General features: G+C 37.0%; 1 protein-coding gene across 5 annotated transcripts in view; it reads left to right on the top strand.

Annotated features, from left to right (window-relative positions):
• The window catches only part of LOC11443014 (serine/threonine-protein kinase ATM), a 67,296-nt gene that overhangs the window by 18,716 nt on the left and 27,088 nt on the right, over positions 1-21,492 (top strand). For all 5 annotated transcript variants that reach the window (XR_005645203.1, XR_005645204.1, XR_005645202.1 and 2 more), the window contains 24 exons: positions 1,452-1,607; positions 1,694-1,783; positions 1,858-2,045; positions 2,853-3,447; positions 4,500-4,571; positions 4,649-4,810; positions 7,786-7,908; positions 8,367-8,494; positions 9,255-9,411; positions 9,583-9,629; positions 9,702-9,765; positions 10,174-10,248; positions 12,566-12,685; positions 12,953-13,138; positions 14,255-14,376; positions 14,460-14,529; positions 14,640-14,767; positions 16,484-16,625; positions 16,708-16,845; positions 16,933-17,031; positions 17,611-17,657; positions 17,922-18,114; positions 18,771-18,992; positions 19,227-19,298. Coding sequence is in view for 2 of the 5 variants with exons in the window: in XM_003601220.4 (XP_003601268.2) it covers positions 1,452-1,607; positions 1,694-1,783; positions 1,858-2,045; positions 2,853-3,447; positions 4,500-4,571; positions 4,649-4,810; positions 7,786-7,908; positions 8,367-8,494; positions 9,255-9,411; positions 9,583-9,629; positions 9,702-9,765; positions 10,174-10,248; positions 12,566-12,685; positions 12,953-13,138; positions 14,255-14,376; positions 14,460-14,529; positions 14,640-14,767; positions 16,484-16,625; positions 16,708-16,845; positions 16,933-17,031; positions 17,611-17,657; positions 17,922-18,114; positions 18,771-18,992; positions 19,227-19,298 (3,396 nt within the window). In the remaining 3 variants the exon portion in view is untranslated. The remainder of the gene's footprint in view (positions 1-1,451; positions 1,608-1,693; positions 1,784-1,857; positions 2,046-2,852; positions 3,448-4,499; positions 4,572-4,648; positions 4,811-7,785; positions 7,909-8,366; positions 8,495-9,254; positions 9,412-9,582; positions 9,630-9,701; positions 9,766-10,173; positions 10,249-12,565; positions 12,686-12,952; positions 13,139-14,254; positions 14,377-14,459; positions 14,530-14,639; positions 14,768-16,483; positions 16,626-16,707; positions 16,846-16,932; positions 17,032-17,610; positions 17,658-17,921; positions 18,115-18,770; positions 18,993-19,226; positions 19,299-21,492) is intronic.

The raw sequence follows: 21,492 nt of genomic DNA on the forward strand, positions 1-21,492 counted from the left end.
GCGCGAGGTATGGGCCTGTGATGATAACTTCCCATAGGGTCTTTAGAGATGGTTCCTTGAGGACAACCTCAGCGTGGTGATGGAGAGGGATTGCCTTACTCGGGTCTAGTATTGATTCCACCTCGGATCGGTTTGTGGAGGGGGTTTCACGAGTAGTTAGGGATAACCAGGAGACCTCCTCTTTCTGGGGTGATTTATGATGGTCATACTCACCTCCATCTGCGCTTCCCTAGGCTGTACCAGCTATCTGAGTACCAGAGTCAGGTTGTTGGATCCATAGGTTTGGGAGTGGGATCTACGTTAGCGGAGAGACTGAGACCCTTTTTTGTGTGGGAGCAGGATTTGCTGGTGAAGTTGTTGGATATCCTGAATGGAGTTGTCCTTTCTGAGGGTGTAGACTCGTGGTGTTGGAGGCATAGGACGGATGGGATTTACTATGCCCGCTCAGCTTATGTGGCCCTCTCAGGTTTAGAGTTAGTGGGTGGCTCTAGGTCTCGGCATGTTATTAGTGCTCTGAACTTGGTTTGGAAGAGTTGGGCACCGTCTAATGTCCAGGTCTTCTTGTGGCAGCTCCTCCTTGACAGAGTTCCTTCTCGTCATAATCTCTTCAAGCTTAGGGTCTTAATTGACCCCTCATATTTAGGGTGCTATCGTTTACGGGTGGTTGGATCAGGGGATCACCTTTTTCTCACTTGTTAGGTGGTTTCCAAGGTCTGGTATTCTGTTTGTAGGTGGCTAGGCTGGGAGTGGGTTTTACCCGGTAATTTGGTCGGGTTGTTTCAGGTTCTAGTTTTTTTAGGGAATTGCAAGAAGTCTAGGCTAGGTTTTATTTTTTCGGGAGGCCCATCAAGGTTGAGCATTTGGTTGATAGGGTCCAATTCCTGTTCGGAAGTGGTTCTTTGCTAAACACACTCAATACCACTGTTCTCTTTATGAGTGGAAGGTGGAGCCGATTCTTTGTTGGCACGAGTAGGGTTTTGTGTGCTGGGCATAGATGGATTTGATCTGTGCTTTGTGCGTTTGGGTGGGCCCTAGATTTCTGCGGTCCTTCTGCTTGGTGGTTTTCTCTTGGCTTTGCTGCTTCTGGTAGTGCTGGCGGGGGGGAGGTTTTGGAGTGCTTTTGTTGTGGATGTTCCTAGGGGTGCCATTTTAGTTTTGGCTTCTTGGTTTGTTCTTGTGCTTTGTTTTTTTCCTTTCTGTCGGTGGTTCGTGGGTAGGCCTTTTTTAGCTTTTTTCTGAAGGCTTGCCATTGTACTTTTCTGCGTGTTTTGCCTTTCTATCGATATGTTATATTCGCCATCCAAAAAAAATAAAAGGGCACCACTACCCGTTGATTTAGTATTACGATATTATACACTTGCACTAATATGTAATAGCATTATGTTCACATACACTATAACTTACAATAATATATAGGCATTTGCTTCAGTTTTCTGTTCCTTATTGTGCAGGGATATTCCTCATCGAATGAGCGAATTCTTTTGTACATGCCGTGTGCTATGTTTGCACTTTGTGTAGGCTGTGTGACGTTCACTGAGTGCTTTAAAGAAATTCCTCTAGTTTACAGCTCTTTTGATGTCACTGAATCCCTTGATAATAGTCATAAGGTATAGCCTCCACTCTTCCGCAGTTTGATTTTCGATTGAATATGTTTAGTTGATCTGTTACTACTAACTCATTATGATCTTTGTAGTTGGAAGACCCTAAGCACGAATGTTTGCATGAATTTTTGGATTGCTCTGTGGAAGTTCTCACAGAAATTCACAAAGTTTCCAATGCTGAGGTGTGATCCTTTACTTACAGAAGCTTGTATGTGTTAACTCTCACGGTTTCATAAAGGCTGCTATGATTTTTCAGGTTTCCGAGCTGCAAATATTTCCAGGCATACGGGTTCCCCAAGAAATAAGTGATCAGCTTTTGCTTGAAATGGAGTCCTCTATTCTTGAAGTGTTGGTGGAAGAGGAAAATAACGAAACACATTTACCTGATATTTTCTTAAAATGTTCTCTCTTGTCGAACCTACTATATGGTTATGTCTTCACAAGGTTGTCACTTTTCTGTCATCCTTTATCTATTTGGTTATAACTATGGTACTGATGTTATGGTGTTTATGATTGCAAATAGAACTGGAGTAATCATTAAAAAATACAATTTGCTGATGGAGAAGATGAATACTATTTTCATTTTAATAAAAATTATTAATTAAATACAATTTGCTGAATTGGACCCGCCACATCAACATCAAAACTGCCATGTCACACTTTTGACGGACACATCATCCTTCTGTAACGAAGGTTCATTAAAAGGGAAACACCGTAAACTGTAAAGAGATAAAGGACCAATATGGAACTTAAATAACGTAAAGGACCAATGTGATAGAGACCTTAAACTTAAAAGACCACGGGATGCATTTGGCCTTCTATTTATTTATTTATTTATTTATTGAGATTTGACTTCAAAGCTGAAGGAACCCATGCGGTCTTTTAAGTTGTCTTTTGGTCCATTTGATTTAATTCGAGCTATCGAGCTGAACCGAGTTGTTTGTGATCTTGAATCGAGTCGAATTCGAGCTCGAAAATAAGGTTCACAACGAACTCCAATTGATTTTCGAGCTGAACCAATTCATATCGAGTCAAGTCGAGATGAACTCGGCTCGATTCATTTCCAGTCCTTTGAAAACTAATTTTCCAAATTGGATGAAAGGCAAACTATCATTAGATTAGAATGAGGGTAAAATCTCCCTAGTTAAAATCTCCTCTTTAGTTGCTTTTAGTCTTGAGACTCTTGTCACCTAATTTCACCATTAATGCCATATCAGCATTTAATTTTGATATATGCTTTTATGCTCTCAGGAAAATAAATGTTTCATTCTGTTCGAAATTAAGCCAATACTTGCAAGTGAGGCTTAATAATGCTGTAAGAATCATTCAAGAAGAAAGTGACCATCGGGCTAGTTCCTTAAGTTATGTTCCTACATGTGAGGACACAGGTTCTCTCGCTGCTTCTGTTCATTGTTTTTTGTCATCACCTATATTTTGTGAATGGAGGGATCAAAATTTGGACTTTGTTCCATTTGGCGAGGTTATCCAATCTGTGGAGAGGCTTTTGAAATCATTTGTTGGTCTATATGATGGTTATTCTCAACATTTGGCGAGTCTTCAGTCTGATATGATCATGCAAGATACAGCTTCTACAGACAGTGTGCCAAGTTCTTGCTCATATGACATAAGCAAAAGCAGGATTGTTGATATGGAGTTGGATGTTAATGACGATTCAAGAGATGCGGATAGTTTACTTGTTGTCAAAAAAATTGGTAGTGGTGTGTCATCTTCTGTAGAGAAGTGGAAAGTTGGCATGATATCACTTATTTCCTGTTTTTTCTATGCTTCACCTGTTCTGACGTGGAGTACACTCTTCAAACTAATGGAGGAAGAGTATGACCCCAAGGTAGACTCTTGACACTGTCATATTTTCTTTACAGTTGCAAACTTATTATTTTCTTTGTTATTGAACAGTTTCTTTTTATTTACAGGGTTTTAAGATATGAATGAACGGGATATTTTTTGTTTTATTTTTTAAAAATTTCTAAAATTGAGGAAGGGGAAGTTATTATTTATTGAAGTGGCACTGATGGCCATTTTACAATTGTCCCCATGGAAATTTAAACTCCGTCTCCTGAGGTTATAAGACAATGTCTTATCATTAAGATAACATCTCATGGACAAGGGAATAGAAATAATGAAGAGAGACTAAACACACAATATTATTTATATAAATAATAGACTCTTAAATCTACTTAAATAAGTAAACTAATTTTGATAATTATTAAACTCCTGAATCCTTTACCTAGTTATATAAGAGAAATTATCACGGAACATAAATAATATGGAAACTAATCCTAAGAAATAATGTAGGACATTCCCAATTAATCCAAAGATACCCCATAATATTTTTTTTTTTTTTTTTCATATATTCTAACAGCCGTTTTAATTCAAGCTTACTAAACATTTATCTTGTTACGATAATGTAGATGATGACATTGTTAAAGTAAAGTTCTAGATTTTGGGGAACTGAGCTTAAGACTAGCCAAGGTGGTTGACAAGTTCTCACTTGGTCAATCTCCTTAGACTATATAGTGGGCTGCTATCTTGTACTGGGAGATTGGGCTTTGGCCCACTCCTCTCCTATCTCTATGTCAGAATTCTGTTAGGAGTTAGTTAAATTTAACGGTCTATAAATGTACCATTGTACTCTTATGATCATCACAACAAAATATACTTCTCTAGAATTCTTTCTCTCTTATCTTTACTTTACTTTCTCTGATTCTCTACTTTTATTTTAATTATGATAATTACCAGATTTCTTATTGTAATTAATTTTTCTTCTATAAAATTTAAAGAAATAAAGGAAATGAGTCCTACGAATTAATCTAATGTATTCTAAATTACTCTAAGACATGACTTTATTATTTATTTTATTTCCATTCTTTCTAAAAACAGGTGCGTGGAAAAATATTGCATCATCTCTGTGAACATCCTCACTGGTCCTCTTCGTCAAGATTAATAGATTTGGTATGAAAATAACTGGGTCTAGATTTCAGTGAACTATTTGTATGTGAACACATCACGATTTGCTTTGTGTTTTGTAGATTAATGTAATGAGTGATATCATTACAGAGCAAGTTGGACTTAAGCTTTCTTCTGGGAATGTTTTGACTTCTACACATGCTTTACTATGTAACTTAGCCTCCCTGGATGTTGTTGGTAAGGAGAAATGCGGCCTGTATTTAAGTGAAGTGGAAACTGAACAGGTATCTTTGAATCTCAATATATTTTGATTTTCGATATCTTTTCAATTAATACTGTATTAGTTGAAAATATGTTTAGAATTTTTGTAATTACTTTACAGATTTACGATAGGCATATCTTCATTTAAATTGAAATATAATCTCCTACTTTTATTTTGTATTTATTACTTTAAGCCTATATAAAATGGAGTCCGCTGTGTAGTTGAAATGCAGTTTCATTTCAACATCTAATGTCTCTGTTCTATCTCTTCAAACATGGTATCTAGATCCTGGTGAAGGAAACCGAAAAGTCGTGCCTGTCTAGTGAACTAGCTGTCCTCTGGGAACGAATTTTTTTGACAACCATGTTTTCTTTTCGATTTTTGCCACTTGCTGCTATGTTACAATATTCCTGCACGTATCCTATACTGTCCAATGCTACCAGAAATTTTCCTGTGAGAGCACCATAACCAGGAGAGAAGATCCCAATCTTTGCAATTCTGAAGTTGTAGATATACAATTTACGTGGCATTGACGGCGCATCTTTGCGACTTTGCCAATCAATTTTTCCGCAGCTCAGGTCGTTGAACCTTACTTGTCCTAGTTCTGACCTTCCTTTTTGGACGTGGGTACCCACCATTATGCTGTGACAATTGTATTTCATCACTTTTTATTGTTGTTTTCTTTACTCTCTGCTTTGACTGATGGTGGCTTCATCTGGTACTCTAAATCCTCCGAACGCCTATTCGGCTAATTATGAAAATTTTCTTTGTTGGTTTAAGCGTCGCAAATCCTCTTGACGTATTGCTTTGGTTGCTAAAATTGGTAATAAATTTGCCCGCGTATCTCAGTCACCGCCCATTGCTCTCTGGGTTCTTGATTTTTGGTGCGGCTGACCATATCTTTGGTGGTGGTCGGACACCTTTCTTCTCTCTTTCAACATCTTGTTATTTGATTGTTGAGAAGTCCCACATTGGATAAGATATGGCCCGACAACGTGCTTATAAATGGCGAGTAGTCTTCACCTTAAGGCCTGTTTTATAGGGGTTGAGTTAGACCTTACCTAAATTCTAAGATGCTATCGAAGATCCGTTAGGCCACCTGCTATCAGGCCACTCTGGTCACACTCCAGATGTGTAGTCTTGGGAGTGAGTGACTTGTGTTCAAAAGTGCCACATTGGATGAGATATGACCTGACAACGTGTTTAAAAGTGGTGAGTCATTCTACCTTAAAAATCGGTTTTATAGGGGTTGAATTGGACCTATCCCAAATTCTAAGAGACTATAGCAAATGGTTTCAAAACTCAATCCCTTAGAATTGAGTTGCGTATCCTCTCCCTAAACTATCAGTTGATGATGTTCTTATGTCCCTAAATTTCCCTTTAATTTACTCTTTATTAGTTGGTTAGCTCGTTCTAAGAGACTATAGAAAATGGTTTCACCAAATGTCTTGTGCTCACTTATGCTCACACATCTCAACGAAATACAGTTGCTGAACACAAGAATTGGCAACTCATTGAAATCATTTAGACACTTGTTCTACATGGTAGTGTACCATTTCAGTTAAGATGTTTTGAGGGCTTGCTATGTTTTAAATTGAATGCCCCATAATGACAATTCCTCACTTGGTAAACTCTCACTTGTTTGTTCTACAATCTCCCACCTGATAAACTCTTGGCATGATTTCTCAAGTATGTTGCTGTCGCCGTACCCGGAAAACATATATGAGAAGAACAGGTGAGAGTCTCCTAGTAACCGAACTAAGATGGGCTGAGAACCTTGCTGACGATGTCACAATCACTGTTACCAGAAATGTAAAGGGGAGGGGTGCTGGCTGGTCTTCGCTGAAAACAGAACATGGTGTTGTAAACCTCCTAGAAACATTGCTGTGAAGGGTAGTAAACCTGGAATTCACAGTCCCATTTGCAGTTGCAAGCGCTGTTTCCGAAAAAGCCTATGTTGTTGCTGGAAATAAAGTGGGTAGGGATGAAGAGTGAAGTCTATTGATTAAGAAAACTGTTTTCAAGGGAAGAGAGTGATTTTAGCAAAAAGACTTAAACCCAATTTTAGTGTATCTGTGTTTCCTTTATACTTTGTCATTTTGATGGCGAGTACAGGGGAAAATTAAACAGCGGTTACTGGTTGATGCCTAAATCAGCCAAGTATTTAAATATTGCTTAAAAACTCACTACTCTGATCTTATTGGAAAAAACCCAAGTCCCACATTGAGTAGATAAGACTCTTGATAAGAGATTATAAAGAGGAGACACTCCTCACCTTATGAACCGGTTTTGTAAGGATGAGTTAGGCCCCAAATTTCAACATGGTATCAGAGCTTGTCGAATTCAAGGGCTACCTACCTATCCACGCACCAAGTCCAAGAAGAGAGCTGGGCGTGAGGGGGGTGTATTGGGAAAAACCCAAGTCCCACATTGAGTAGATAAGACTCTTGATAAGAGTTTATAAAGAGGAGGCACTCCTCACCTTATGAACCGGTTTTGTAAGGATGAGTTAGGCCCCAAATTTCAACAGATCTGATTGGAAGGCTTTGATGGGTAAGTTAAACTTCTGTTCCACCATGCTTTTGAATTGTCTACATATTTAAGGGCATCAGACAAGCATAATATACTATTTTCGATATAATCCAAGCATAATATAGAAAAAATATTTCAAAGTTATTAACAGAGTACATGTACAAATTCGTTTAAATATACTATTCTAAACCTAATGGGCCTGATTAGTGGGCTAAATACAATATAATGACAATTATACGTTATTTACAAGACTAACAAATTTTCTTCTTCTGGCTATCAGTTTGTACATGCTTAATGTAGTTTTTTTATGATACTACATATTTTCATTATTTTGTCGTAACTGTAGCTTTGTACTCAATTTCATATCTTACCATGGTGCTTCATAATTTTGAACTGAAGATGGTTTGTTGTTATGTATGAATGTTATTGTTATTAAATTAAGTTAATATTGATTTAATCATGCAGTGCTTTCAGTCACTAACAGACTTGGTACATAACCTTTCAAAAGTTGATCTTGATTGGTTTGGACGGGTGAAGCTTATTGATTGCATCTGTAATCTTATTTCACTCCACCCTCAATTTGGTCAGGTGATTTTTATAACTTTCTTGGCCTGGTTTTTATATTTTTTCTAGATACTGTGAAAATGTCCTAGAGATGAGAGAATAGGGTTTTTGCTGAAATTTTTACTTTAATGAGAGAGAATTCTGATATATTTCTGGTAGAAATAATTTTGCTGTCCGATTTCAGCTATTATAACGGTATATATCAAGATTCAGTTAGACTTGCCTGAACTTATGCATAGTTACAATTTTCAGTTGCAACTACCTAATCATAATCTTACTATTGCAGCTAGTTTGTGCGTCTTGTACGGACTAAGCTTTAATAGTACTTTGCTAATTCAAAAAAAAAAAAAAAAACTATTCAACTGTCTGCAACAGAAAAATAACAGAACTGGTTAACTCGCTAATTGCTACATAGTGATGCCTTGTGTTAGTTCCAACCTTAATACTTATCCATTTATCCATTGTTTTCTCTCTTTTGTCAGACAATGATAGAAAGATTACTTTTGATGATCAATGATATCGATTATCGAGTTCGGTTATCATTTGCAAGGAGGGTTGGTGTTCTTTTCCAAACATGGGATGGCCATGAAGAGCTTTTTCAGGACTTGTGGTTAGTTTCATTTCAAATGATTGGCACATCGATATTTTCATTGAAATGTGTTTTTTACAACTTGATGCTCATGTTTATTATTTTACGATTAGACCTTATTTTATGATGCTTTTTGGGAGTTTTAGGATTGTATATTTTTTTTTTCCATTACCCAATTTTATTTTGCACTTCTGTGTGTTAGGAATACTGATGCTATTGTAGTATTTGTTGTATCTGGGCCTTCTAGCTTAGCACAGTGGTCTAACTGCTTTCGTTTAGTGCCAGCGGTATCTGCTTTAGGCAGTTACAGTTATAATTGTCAATACCTTGCGTAAATACCTCTATGTTTGTATCTCTTCAGATTCAGAATGAAAAATATTCAGATTTATTCTCCCTATTAGAAGTTGAACTTAGAGAGAATTTAACACTTTGTGCTCAATCTTTTGATCTATTTATAGATAGCTAAATCTGAACACTAGTTCGAATCACCTGTAACTAACTTCATCAAGTTAGTTACAGGGTTGTGCTATGCTATTTACGTCCTACAGTAAGTGTGCTGTACTTTAACTTACTCAGTTCGTTACGTAAGAGTGAAGCTACTCACTGTACTCTAATACTCCTTAGATTTTCTAATTTCTATGAATTCAGAATTTTAAAACCATGTATGCGTAGGTTATGGTGGTCACTCATTGAACCATCAATTAGTTCCCCATCCCCCCTGCGAGAATATTTTTATGTAAGGAGATTCATGATCATCCTTTTGCTTTGGTTGTTTTCCCAGTTCAAACTTTGGTGTTCCATTGGTGGTCTATTCCAAAGTGAAAACTATCAATGCGAAGGAGGTATTAGCTGCTGGTCCTCAGCCTCAACCTATAATGGAAACAGTTTTGATTACACTGATGCATGTTGCATTGCATAGTGAGAAGGTGGAGTTAGAGGTAACCTTATGGATGTGACCTTTCTTTTTTTGTTTACTTTTGAAGTTTTTTGATACATTCTTGTGCCACAGTCTAATGCTATTCTAGTGTATGATACAAACTAGTCAAGTTTTTCGTTTTATTTAGCAGTGCCATTTGTTTCCTTTCTTATTCTTGATGCCTTTTTTCCAGGCTGTTTTTATGATATGCGTGGTTTCTGCCATTGATCCTTGTCAAAGGTACGAAAAAAATATTTCCTTGTCATTTTAAAACCTTTGCTTCAGTGTCTTATCTGCCGTAATGTGTTCTAGGGAATTGGTCTGCGCTGTACTTGACAATCTTTCTAAAGAACTTCAGTATACAACTAGAATGAAGGTAATTGTTTTTTATGTCTCTGTTTTAATTTGACCTTGTGCAATGACTATATGATTGTAATTGCCTATCCGGTTTCTGTAGTTTGGTATTACCAAATATACGTTTGTAACAATCAGATTGATCCAAAAGTTAGTTTTTCGTTTTCTGAAAAGAAAATTTATAGTTAGATGCAATTTTTTTTTTAATTTTTTATAGATGGACCCATTTTTTTATGGAAAATTCTAAAGGCAGATGCTGATTTGCTCTATTATGTTCTCAGACAATATCTTGATTTTCATGCTTTTAAACTGCATTCACATTCTAGACCTGAGATTGGTACTTACAAAAATTATTTCATTATGTATTGAAGCTTCAAAAAGCTTATGAACACTAAACGTTATCTTTTGACTTCAATTTTCTTTTATGCAGTATTTAGAGGAACTTTTGGGATCACTTCTCTTTTGTTGGGTAGCTTGTGGTGTAAGTTTGCCTGCACTTGTTGAGGTAATTTGTTCGTTATATAGTTTACCATGTCTTGAGTGAGATTTACTACAAGGTAGTACCCTAGTTTTGCTTCTAGTACTGCTCCACAAAGCCTGTCGGTTGCAAAGGCAGTCTGTGTTACTTATATATAGGACATCAACAAGCTGCGGGTGATATTTTAAATTCGATTTCGAATTTGACAAAAATTAAATGTTTCCGAATTGAAAAGTTGAAATATCATTTTATTTCTAAATTTTCAAAACACCTTATTTAAACCAGCGACTGGGGAAAGAGAGAGAGCTGTTAAGAGAATTGAATAAGCACATTAGATTAGCCTATTAGATTGCGACACCTATCACATATTCTGTGTATTCAATATGCTTCTATAAATATGTGTAATCTCAGAGATTCAATCAATAATAACAAACTCAGTTTCTCTCTCTCTTTCTCTCCTCTAACCGTTTTCATCTTTCATCTTCATCAATGAAGATTTGCATCTTCTAACATGGTATCAGAGCTTGTCGAATTCAAGGGCCACCTACCGATTCACGTACCAGGCCCAAAGAGTGCTGGGCGTGAGGGGGGTGTATTGGGAAAAAGCCAAGTCCCACATCGGATAGATAAAACTCTTGATAAAAGTTTATAAAGAGGAGGCAATCCTCACTTTATAAGCCGGTTTTGTAAGTATGAGTTTGGCCCCAAATTTCAAAAAGAGGGATGAGGGTGTGGGTGATTGGAAACGTGTTGTGTACAACAGAGGCCATATGCATGGCTGCATGCGTGGGACTGCAGTTGGAAAGAGAGGAATGTTGTGCTACCATCGAAGGGTGAAACACACTCCGTGGCAGCTTGACATGAGGTATTGTATCATATGCGCATGTGGATACAGTAAGGAGAATGGTGGCCGTGCAGACAAGGATCACGTCCTCGCGGAGCAGCGGTTGGTGGAGATAAGAGCTGCGTGTGACGGTGTATGCTGATCTTGTTCTCAACGGAGGGGATGGAAGATGAGTTTCAGAACTTGTGAAGGAGGGTTGCAGATCTGGTTTGAGATCTTGTGAAGGAGGGTTTTGGGGTAGAAGGATGCAGTTGGAGAAGAGACGAAGAGAGGACACATTCTTATGCAGGCTGGGAGTGGTGGAACTTTTTTCAGAAACGTTGAAAATGATTTTTTACTTTCAAAAATATCAGAAATATTGATCTTGTTTTCTAAAATTGAAATATCAAGTTAGGCATGTTTTCGTTCTCATTTTGTTTTTTATGTAGGAATCGAAACAGAAACTAGCCAAAATAAACGGACCCTTAAATTTTAGCATGTTGGAACGATGGATATGTGCATTGTGCGTGCTCAAGAGGGAAGTCCAAAATGTTACATATGTAGTAAAACATTCACAAGCTTTCACCTAACACTAGGCTGCTGTTCATGTCTTACTAGATTTATATAGGCTGCTGTTCATGTCTTACTAGAAACCCTAGACACTTCCCATGCCACTGGCCACCTTGGGCTTCCTTTGTTGCAGCCTCCAGCACCTTCATTCTGCTGAGTGTGTTTGAAACCAAGCTTCAACTATTGTGGACAAAGTAGTCTTTACAAGGCCTAGGCAATCATCACATTTCAAATTCACTATTGGGATTGAGCTAGGTCTATCCCTTATTCTAAGAATTTGCTAAATCCTAATTTTTTTTTGAAGAAAAACCTAATTTTATTTTGTTGCCTTGACTTGACCTTCTATTAGTTTTCTCTTTACTATATCCGGTTACATTTTCTGATGTTAAGGTACCCAATTGTTATACTAGCAAAGAGAGTGGCTGGAGCAAGTCTTTTCATATTTGATTTTAATTTAGCTTTTGGTAGGCTTAAAAGTCAAGTTCCAAAGTTGGGAAACACAACCAAGATATCCAACAGTTGTTCAGTCATCCCGCGGAACTCAAAGCACAATTAACTCCTTAAGTTCCTTTGTTAAGGTTTAGAATGCTGTGCTGAACTCATAACTGAACGAGCTACCAGCCTTGTAGTATATGGCCATGCAATAGGAACCTAAGGAAATTCCAACTTGTCTGTTTTGTTCCACTACATCTAACTTAATGCTATTATTGTGCTATTTCATCTCGTGTCACACTACATTTAATTTAATACGGTTTTTGTGCTATTTCATCTTTTGATTCATCTCCTAGCAAGCAAATGTTCCCTGCGGTAATCTTTCTTTTTCTTGATGAATCAATGTGGTAATCTAAAACATTTTCTATGGTGAAGTTTTTTATTTGGACAACGACTTTCATTTGCGGTATTCTGATGAAATTTTTCCTTGGCATTAATAATTGATTTGTTGCTCTACAGACAAGGCATCTTTTTGCGCCAGATGCTCAACCTGGTCATTTCCTTCAGTATTGTTGTACATGGCTTCTTCCTGCTCTGCTTCTTCATCAAAATAGTCCTGATCTTAATTGGGTTGCCAAGGTCTGAACAGTTTCCATAACTAATATTATATTCAATATCTTGTTCAAAAAAAATATTATATTCAATCTATAGTATGGAAGCTTCTAGATTTCATTCTGTTGGAAATAAAAATTATAAAGGTTTCAATTAGATGCGCTTATGCTTTTAGAATTGCCATTGGTGAAATGATAAAAACTTTGCACCAACTCTTTCACCGTGTACCTGTGTCATGTATTTCTAAGTGCAGTGTCTGTTTGTTGTTTTCTCTAACAGAGTTCCTTTTTGCAGGTCACTGGTCAACCTATGACAGTTCTCGTAAAGCAACACTTTGCTTCAATATTTTCAATTTCTATGGCTTTGCATTGCAGTAAGAAACCAGGATCAGAGAGGGGAACTCATGTGCTTCAGAGTTCTATTCTTCATTTTGGTCAGATATCTGAGAATGAACGGGACAAACTCATAAAGAGACATATGGTGTGCTACTCTGCTCTTGAGGCTTTGCTCGTTTTACAGAAAATAATATTTCTGGATAACAGTCTTTTATGTTTATTGTAACATTTTAAAGGAGAATTATCTTATTTCAATTCATTAAATGAGTAGAAAATGACTTTCCTTCCTAACTTATTAAATAATTAAAATATTTTTAGAAAATTCTTCTTTTTCTATAAACATTGTTTAGATCAAAATATTTATCAGGAAAATGATCCTACTTGAAAATATTGAGAAATAATTTCTACTTTTGGATTTTGGTTGGTGGTGAGGGCTGTCCCACACCCCCCCTACGCCGGGAATGGATATGTGCGGATGGCTCGACAATCGTTTCTCAGAGTTTGAGCTTGGGATTAGCTCAATCCTAAAAACTAGCTCAGGGAGAGAGGAGAGCCCCCCACTTATAAGTTATAACCACTATTTTGGCCATATCACTAGTCAGGGTAGGATCTCTCTGATATTAATAGCTACTAATAACTTTTTTGTTAATTTCTGCTCAACATTTTTTATTGACAATTGATCAAACCTCAAAGCATTTTTGCTTAGTCGTTTTCTGGGAAAACAAGTGGACTGCAAATTTGACGGGTTTTCTTACAGTTCACACACGTTTTGCCTTTTTATTTATATTTTTCACATGCTGTGGCTTTAAGTGTTGGTGCTGATATTATGTTTATAAGTGGGGGCCATCCTCACCTTACAAGCTGGGTTTGTAAGGTCGAGTTAGGCCCAACCACAAATTCTAAGATGATATCAGAGCCTATCCAAGATCCGTTGGGTCACTTGCTATAAGGTTTCCGCTATTAGACCAATCGGGTCACGCTCTAAAAGTCCACATTGGATAGGCTTGGGCGTGAGGGGTGTTTGTTAAGAATCCCACATTGGATGGGAGATGGCTTGAACATATGTTTATAAGTGGGGGCAATGCTCACCTTACAAGCCGATTTTAAGGTTGAGTTAGGCCCAAGAACAAATTCTACGATAATTATATAATACCCATTGCCATATGTAGTAATAATGTTCTTTATCATCAATTACTGGATTTGTTTGAGGAGATATTTTGGTTGTAAGTTTTAACATATTATTCTTCATGTGTACTTTTAGGTCTCTATTGTCAGCAGTATTTTATCTTTGTGCTCTTGTTCTTCCGACCCCGTAGTCCCTTTCTTTTCTAGGGAAACAATGTCACTTGAAATTCAAACAATTGTTGATGGATTTCTGGAATCGTGAGTTATATTCTCTATCTTGTTGCTTATATTTAATCCTTTTACTATTTGAATCTTGATATGTGATTTTTATTGAGATGTAGGGATGGTAGTCACACAACTGCTGCTGTTGCTGACAAGATCAACATTTTTCGCACTGATAGAGTTTTCATGGTACTTTTTACTTCATACAACTTGACAACACCATTCAGATATCCTTTTCCCCTTTTCTTCCATTCTTGCCTTGGTGATTATAATGAACTCAATTCTTTTGTAACTGACAGTTTCTGGTAGAAATTCATTATAAAATTACAGCAGCGTCTCATTCCAGGCATAAGTGCCACCGATTATCTGGAATTGAAGTTCTTATTAGTGTTCTTGGTGAGAGAGTTACTGCTTTAAGCACATCCAAGTAAGTTTTATGGACAGAGCATGTATCTCATATTTGAAAGATATTGTAAACTAGATGTCTAATGTGCATTGTTGAGTAGATGGTAATCAATTCAATTATCTTGCATCTGTTAAAACAGTCTATAATTTCCAACTTATGTTTGTGCTAGACTTTCTTTGATACAACTGCCTTTAATCAGTGTACTGAATAGCATGCTATAGCGGAGCAGCAGAGGGTGACTGCTATAGCACCCTCTGTTGCATTACATTTCAGTCTAGTAAGCATTGTGGCGAAAAATAGCAGCAACCACCTGGTTCTGTTGCTTAGGGGGAGTCAGATCTTTTTTGAAGGTTATAAAAACCCTTTTATGGCCAAAAACAATAATCTTGAGCTTTGTGTAAAAACTTAGCATTGATTTAGCAATTTAACATGAATTGTGGTGAGGGAAATCATTTTTTATTCTTTAGACATTCATCTTTTACCCAACTTAGAGGCGGCCTTCAAGAAGACATCAAGGAATTAAAGCCACATTTAATCGGGGGGATCTCCATCAATGATTTTTGTTTTTTCATTAGTGTTTTTTCGGTTCCCTTGTTGCAGAATTTTCAATGTCTCCTGAGTGCTATTTAGCAGTGTTTAACTACATCACAATTATTTCCAGACTCAATTTATTGTTTTGATTTGGTTCAAAGTTGTGACCCCACTGATACCACCATCATTTTTAGTTGTTAGCGGTATCCCGGTCCAATATTGTTTTTATTTTGTTTGAAGTTGTGTCACCTTCAAATTAGGGCTTTAGAGTGTTGATTTTATTCTCAATATTGTTTTTATTTTGTTTGAAGTTGTGTCACCTTCAAATTAGGGCTTTAGAGTGTTGATTTTATTCTTTCTGTTTGCTTTTGAAATTGTGACGTATTCTGGTTTGCGCTTCAGCTGCATTAATTGCCGGCCTGCAATAGTTTCATTTTCTTGTTTTATTTTCTCTTCATGAATGGCAGTAACGGTTTCTTCAGTTGGAGTTTGGTGGTTTGTTCTTTGACACAAACCTTATTGCTGATTGTTATAGTGTTATCTGTTGGTTTATCAATATATCTTTTTGGGTTTGATTATGTTTGGTGTTCTATATTTTCTCTACAAAGATTATATTTGTATAACAAGCTTAAATGCATAGAAAGCTTAGAAAGTAAATGTTAGATCTCCTTAGCACACATAGTCGAAGCTTAAAATGTTCCCACTCCAATGGTTAGCAGCTCCAGTTAAGCAAGCATGGAAAGGATCACTTGCCTGAACCTCTCTTATACGGATCCGTTTGTTGGTGCTTTGTAATATGTCATTCTAACAGTCTGACCAAACCAAAGATCTCTTACTGTGTCAGGGCCTCTTGAGTTGCCTTGATGGGTTCCTAAATAATTATGTATTAACAAAGGGCCTCTTGGTTTGGTCATGCAAAACCACATGACCTGCTCTCACTTCGTGCCGCCTTTTGTGATTCTGATTGGGACAGTGATAGGTTTTAGCTTTTTACTGTTAATTTATCTCCTTTGTATTTTCCTTAGTCGTAGCAGATTGGTTGTTTTTACCTGATCCCTATGTATATATATATGTCTTTATGCATAGATATATGCTATTTGCCAACCTGTCCAGTGTCCATTTGATCCATATCTTGCACAATTATCAAATTTGAAGTTTTGATCTGTTTCTTTCTCATTTACTTTTTCTTAAATTGAGTGAATGCAGTTATCTTTTCAACTTGATTGGACCATTGATTGGATATCCTGCTTTACAAGACCAATGCTGTCGTATACTTTCTGCATTGTTGCTATCTTTTAAGAAGCACCTATCAGCAGATATCACTAGTATGCTTGGGGAACAGCTCCAGGTTTATATTGTTTCATTTTTACAACATTATCAATTCATTTGATTTTTTTATTCCATTATTTACTACATTGTGTTCTGCTCAGTTTCTTGTTTCAAAGTTAGTGGCATGTTGCACTCCTTCGCAAAGGAAAGAATCATGTGATAGCGTTGTATCAGGAGCTTTATCTCTCCTCCATATGTTTACTTTGGATTCTGATCCATCCATGCATGATTACGTCAAAGTGAGTTTCTTCTACTCAACTTCTCTCTGTTGTTTTAAGGATTTGGTCTTGTTATGCTTTATGGATGCATAAAAAATATTCTTGCAGGAATTGGAGCCTTTTCCCGAATTAAAAATATTCGACAAGATACGGAAGTTTCATGAAGAATTATGCCACACTTACTCTATTCGTGACCACATATTGAAGGTAATGAATTATAATCTATTTTCATATTTATGAACTTGTTAGGGTCCATGACACATGATTACCACTCCATTAAAGCCTGTTATCAAACCTCCTTTAAAAGCCGGTTATCAATGGGAAGCACAAAGCCACTTAAATACTTTATCGAGCATCCCATACCACTTAATGTAAGACTTGGGGGCACTTCCGTGTGAGTGTTGATGTTCTGGCGGTTGCACTATACGACATTTTACTTGGCCTTTCCTTTTCAGTCCCTCCTCATTAGGTAGCTTTTTTGAGCTACCGACAGCCAGACTTATATACAAATTGATAAGTATCCTGAGACTCGGAGAACCCTCCCTTAAAAGCTAGCTATCAAGGGGAAGAACTAAGCTACATCAATACTCCACCAGGCATCCTATACTACCTGATGTAGGACTTGGGCACCCTATAATACCCTTGTCCCTATCATCTATTTTTTACATGTTTTATGTAAAGCGGAAACTATTTTCCAATTGTTCCTGCCGGTTAAAGCAAAAATCTTGATCATGAGGTTTGCTAATTCTCTTTTAACTTGTTATCTGTTACATTGTTCATTCTCAGTTTGCAAAGAGGTCTTGCTACCTTCCACCGCGGTTACTTTCGTCAAGGTGATTTCCTTTATTAATGGTCTTTCCTATTTTTTATCTTTCATATTATTTAAATAACTAAATTTTAAGTCAAAATCTCGTGAAAATATTACTTATACTGTGTGCATGAGTTTTTCTAGAGAGAAAGAGAGAGCGAGAGATAGAGAATTGGAGGACAAGTATTTACATATTAAATATTAGACAAACAGCATTATAACTCACAATTTGGTTGTGTTGTGTTGAAGTTTCTGTGATTTGTGATTTTTAAATACAGTTTTTCTTCAGTCTCCAGGCATTGCACAAGAAGTTACTGATTGAAGAATCCTTTCAAATAAGAGGCAGAGAAGAAGGTCAATTTAAAGACAAGTATTGGCATGGTGACCATGAAATTGCGCATGCAGTTTGGACACTTGTTCACATGGGTGGCTCGGATGATGCAAGTGGTGTCAGAGAATTGGTTTCAGATTTCATTTCTAGGGTATGGCAGAGTGAGGCATGAGCAGAAGCTTCATGTTCTCCTCGTCTTTTCACTCATACATAACACTTGAATATTACATGTCTCACAACAAAATAGTGAATGGGACTTTTGGATGGTAAGCGGCAAGTCATGGGTGAGCATGGCCCACTCTGGGGATCCCGTAGTTCAATGGTTCAGCCCTTCCTCCAGAATTTTTTTATACCAGGAATTTAACAGGGATCCTTTCCCTAGGAGACACAAGTCGCTACCACTTGTATAATTTTATTGGGGCTCCTCTAGAATTAATTTTTGAGGAATGCTAGGATTAACATGTTCTTCACTAGTAGAAGTTCTCATAGGATCTACTGAAGTTCCACTTCCCTAATGGTGACTATGATTTGATACAACTATTTATCTCCTATCTTGCTGACCACCATCATTCATTGTTTGGACTAAAAATATCTTCTACCTTTTACAGTTCTAGTTTTTAAATAATTGTTAGATGAAGAGAAATAACTAAATATTAAATACAGTTTATATTTTAAAGTAAATGTAATGCAAAACTATCACTAATTAAAAAAAAATTAGTAATTAAATTATCATGCCAAACTATGCGCTTATCAAATTGATTATATTCCTTCTTGTAAAGAACCTTCACTGAGGCTGCACTGCTGCAGGTTGGTGCTGGGGACCCACACTCTGTTGTTTTCCATCTTCCAGGAAAGAGTACTCATATCCATCCAAGCAAGTTTATTGATAACGGCAGTACAGGGGAAACCAATTACAACTTAGATGCGTGCATATCTGAAGAACTTCTAGTTGTCCTTATGAAATTACTAATGAAGTATCTGATGGATGATTCAGTGAAAATTGTGGATATGGCATCACAAACTCTTCGTGTAAGTGTGATTTTTGGCTAACTGTTTATGAAGCACTTTTACATTTTGTACCTTATTTGAATAATTGCAGTGTCGTAATTTATTGGTCTGGAACCGGAAGTTTAAATGCTTTGTAAACTACTAAAAATAGATTAAATGTTTAATATTGCATGTGTTTTGTACTTGTGATGAATTAAATGCAAATGATTCCTTGCTTCTGTTATGATTGATTGCATCATTGGTTTGGATTTACAGGGAATTCTTTCGACTGAAAGAGGCCAGAAAGCTTTACTGTCATTTGATTCTTACCAAAGGTCACTCGTCAAGGTAATATTTTAATTCACACAAAACTCATCGACTTTGTAATTATTTTCTTTTAGAATTTTCAAGACTTGAATTAGTTGAAAGTTTCTATGATTGTGTTGGTGCACAACTTGAGACATGGGAATGGTTAAGAGATTTTGAATTTGATGGAATTCCAAGTTTTTCCTAAAATTCACCGTATGTGAACTATTGAATAGGCATACCAAGGTTATCATAAAGTGAGGGAATATCACTTGCCATGAAAAGAGGATTTCCTTCTCATTTAGTCCACTTCCCTAAACTTATACCTTGAGGAGGAGGTGAGCTCATTGTGGGTGGGATTTATGGGGAATGGAGGAGTCATCATTTGATATAATAAATGGACAATAAAAAGGGTGATGTGAAGGGAATGGGGAATGTTGTGGAGGAGTCTAATAGAAACTGAAACCGCCATTGATGAACCTTGAAGGTTGAAGTTTGTTACAGAAGTTTGTTAGAGGAGAGAGAAAGAGAAGAGAGAGAGAAAGAAGAGAAAATAGGAAAAATATATTCTTTGTATTAAATGAATCTGAGAGATACAAGAGTTTATATAGATGCAAGAGATAAGCTAGAGATATGTGACACATGTCACAATCTGATAGACTAGAGCTTAAGACTAGTTAGATAGTTACAATGTTTAGCCTCTATCTATACTATATTCTAACAGTCCCCCCTCAAACTCATGGGGTCAGACACCCTTAGTTTGTTTCTTAGTTCCAAGAATCTGGAAGCAGAGAGGGGCTTGGTAAGGATATCTGCCACTTGGTATTGTGCAGGAATGTGAGAGACAATCAAGTCCTTGCTGATGACCTTTTCTCTGACAAAGAAAATGTCAAGCTCCATGTGCTTTGTTCTTGAATGAAGAACAGGATTATGAGCCAGTGATACAGTGCTCAAATTGTCACAAAATATCTGAGGAATAGCAGTTGGAACTTTCAGTTCTTTAAGAAGAGATTGTATCCATAAAACTTCAGCAGAAGCTTGAGCCAGACTTCTGTATTCAGCTTCAGCACTGGACCTTGCAACCAGTGTTTGTTTCTTTGCCCACCAAGATATGAGATTTGGCCCCAGAAGTATACAGGCACCTGAGGTGCTTCTTCTATCATCTGGGTCAGAAGCCCAGTCAGCATCACAGAAGGCAGTTAGAGAAAGAGGTTGACGCATAGGTGCAGGATTAATAAGAAGACCATGATGAATGGTGCCTTTTAAGTATCTGAGGATCCTTTTTACAGCCTTCCAGTGATCCTCTAGAGGTGCTGATAGAAATTGACAGACTTTATTAACTGAGTAGGAGATTTCTGGTCTAGTAACAGTAACATACTGTAGGCCACCCACTATTGACCTAAAAAATGTAGGGTCAGATACATGATTGGAGCCATACTTTGTTAGCTTTGTACTAGAGGCCATAGGGGAAGCAATTCCATTTGCATTTGCCATATTTGCCTTAACTAACAAATCTTGTATGTACTTTTTCTGAGATAGGAGTAGAGACCCATTTTCTGAATAATGCACCTCAATTCCTAAGAAGTAATCAAGCTTGCCTAGATCCTTTAGAGAGAATTCTGCATTTAACTTTTTAACAAGTTGCTGAATTAAGGAGGCAGAGCTGCCTGTGATGAGTATATCATCAACATAAACTAGCATGAAGGTGTTGTGCTGATTTGCATGTAAGATAAACAGAGATGGATCACATTTACTAGAGCAGAAACCCAACTTAAGCAGAGTGGATTTTAACCTTTCAAACCAGGCTCTTGGGGCCTGTTTTAACCCATATAAGGCTTTATTCAGTTTACACACCAAAAAGGGATCAACAGCTTCAAAACCAGGAGGTTGTGTCATGTACACTTCTTCCTCTAAATAGCCATTTAAAAAGGCATTGTTTACATCCAGTTGTTGAATGCACCACTTGTTTGTGACTGCTAGTGTCAGCACACTTCTCACAGTTACTGGCTTTACCACTGGAAAAAATGTTTCTTTATAGTCAAAGCCAGGCATTTGATGAAACCCTTTGGCAACCAATCTTGCCTTGTACTTATTTATGCTTCCATCAGGGTTTTGTTTAGTTCTGAACACCCATTTGCATCCTACTGCTTGTCTGTCAGCAGGTAGAGGAACAAGAGTCCAAGTGTTGTTTTTCATCAAAGCTTCATGTTCAAGCTGCATAGCTTGCAGCCACTGA

The sequence above is a fragment of the Medicago truncatula genome, chromosome 3 (genome assembly GCF_003473485.1).
Source record: "Medicago truncatula cultivar Jemalong A17 chromosome 3, MtrunA17r5.0-ANR, whole genome shotgun sequence".
NCBI lineage: Eukaryota > Viridiplantae > Streptophyta > Magnoliopsida > Fabales > Fabaceae > Medicago > Medicago truncatula.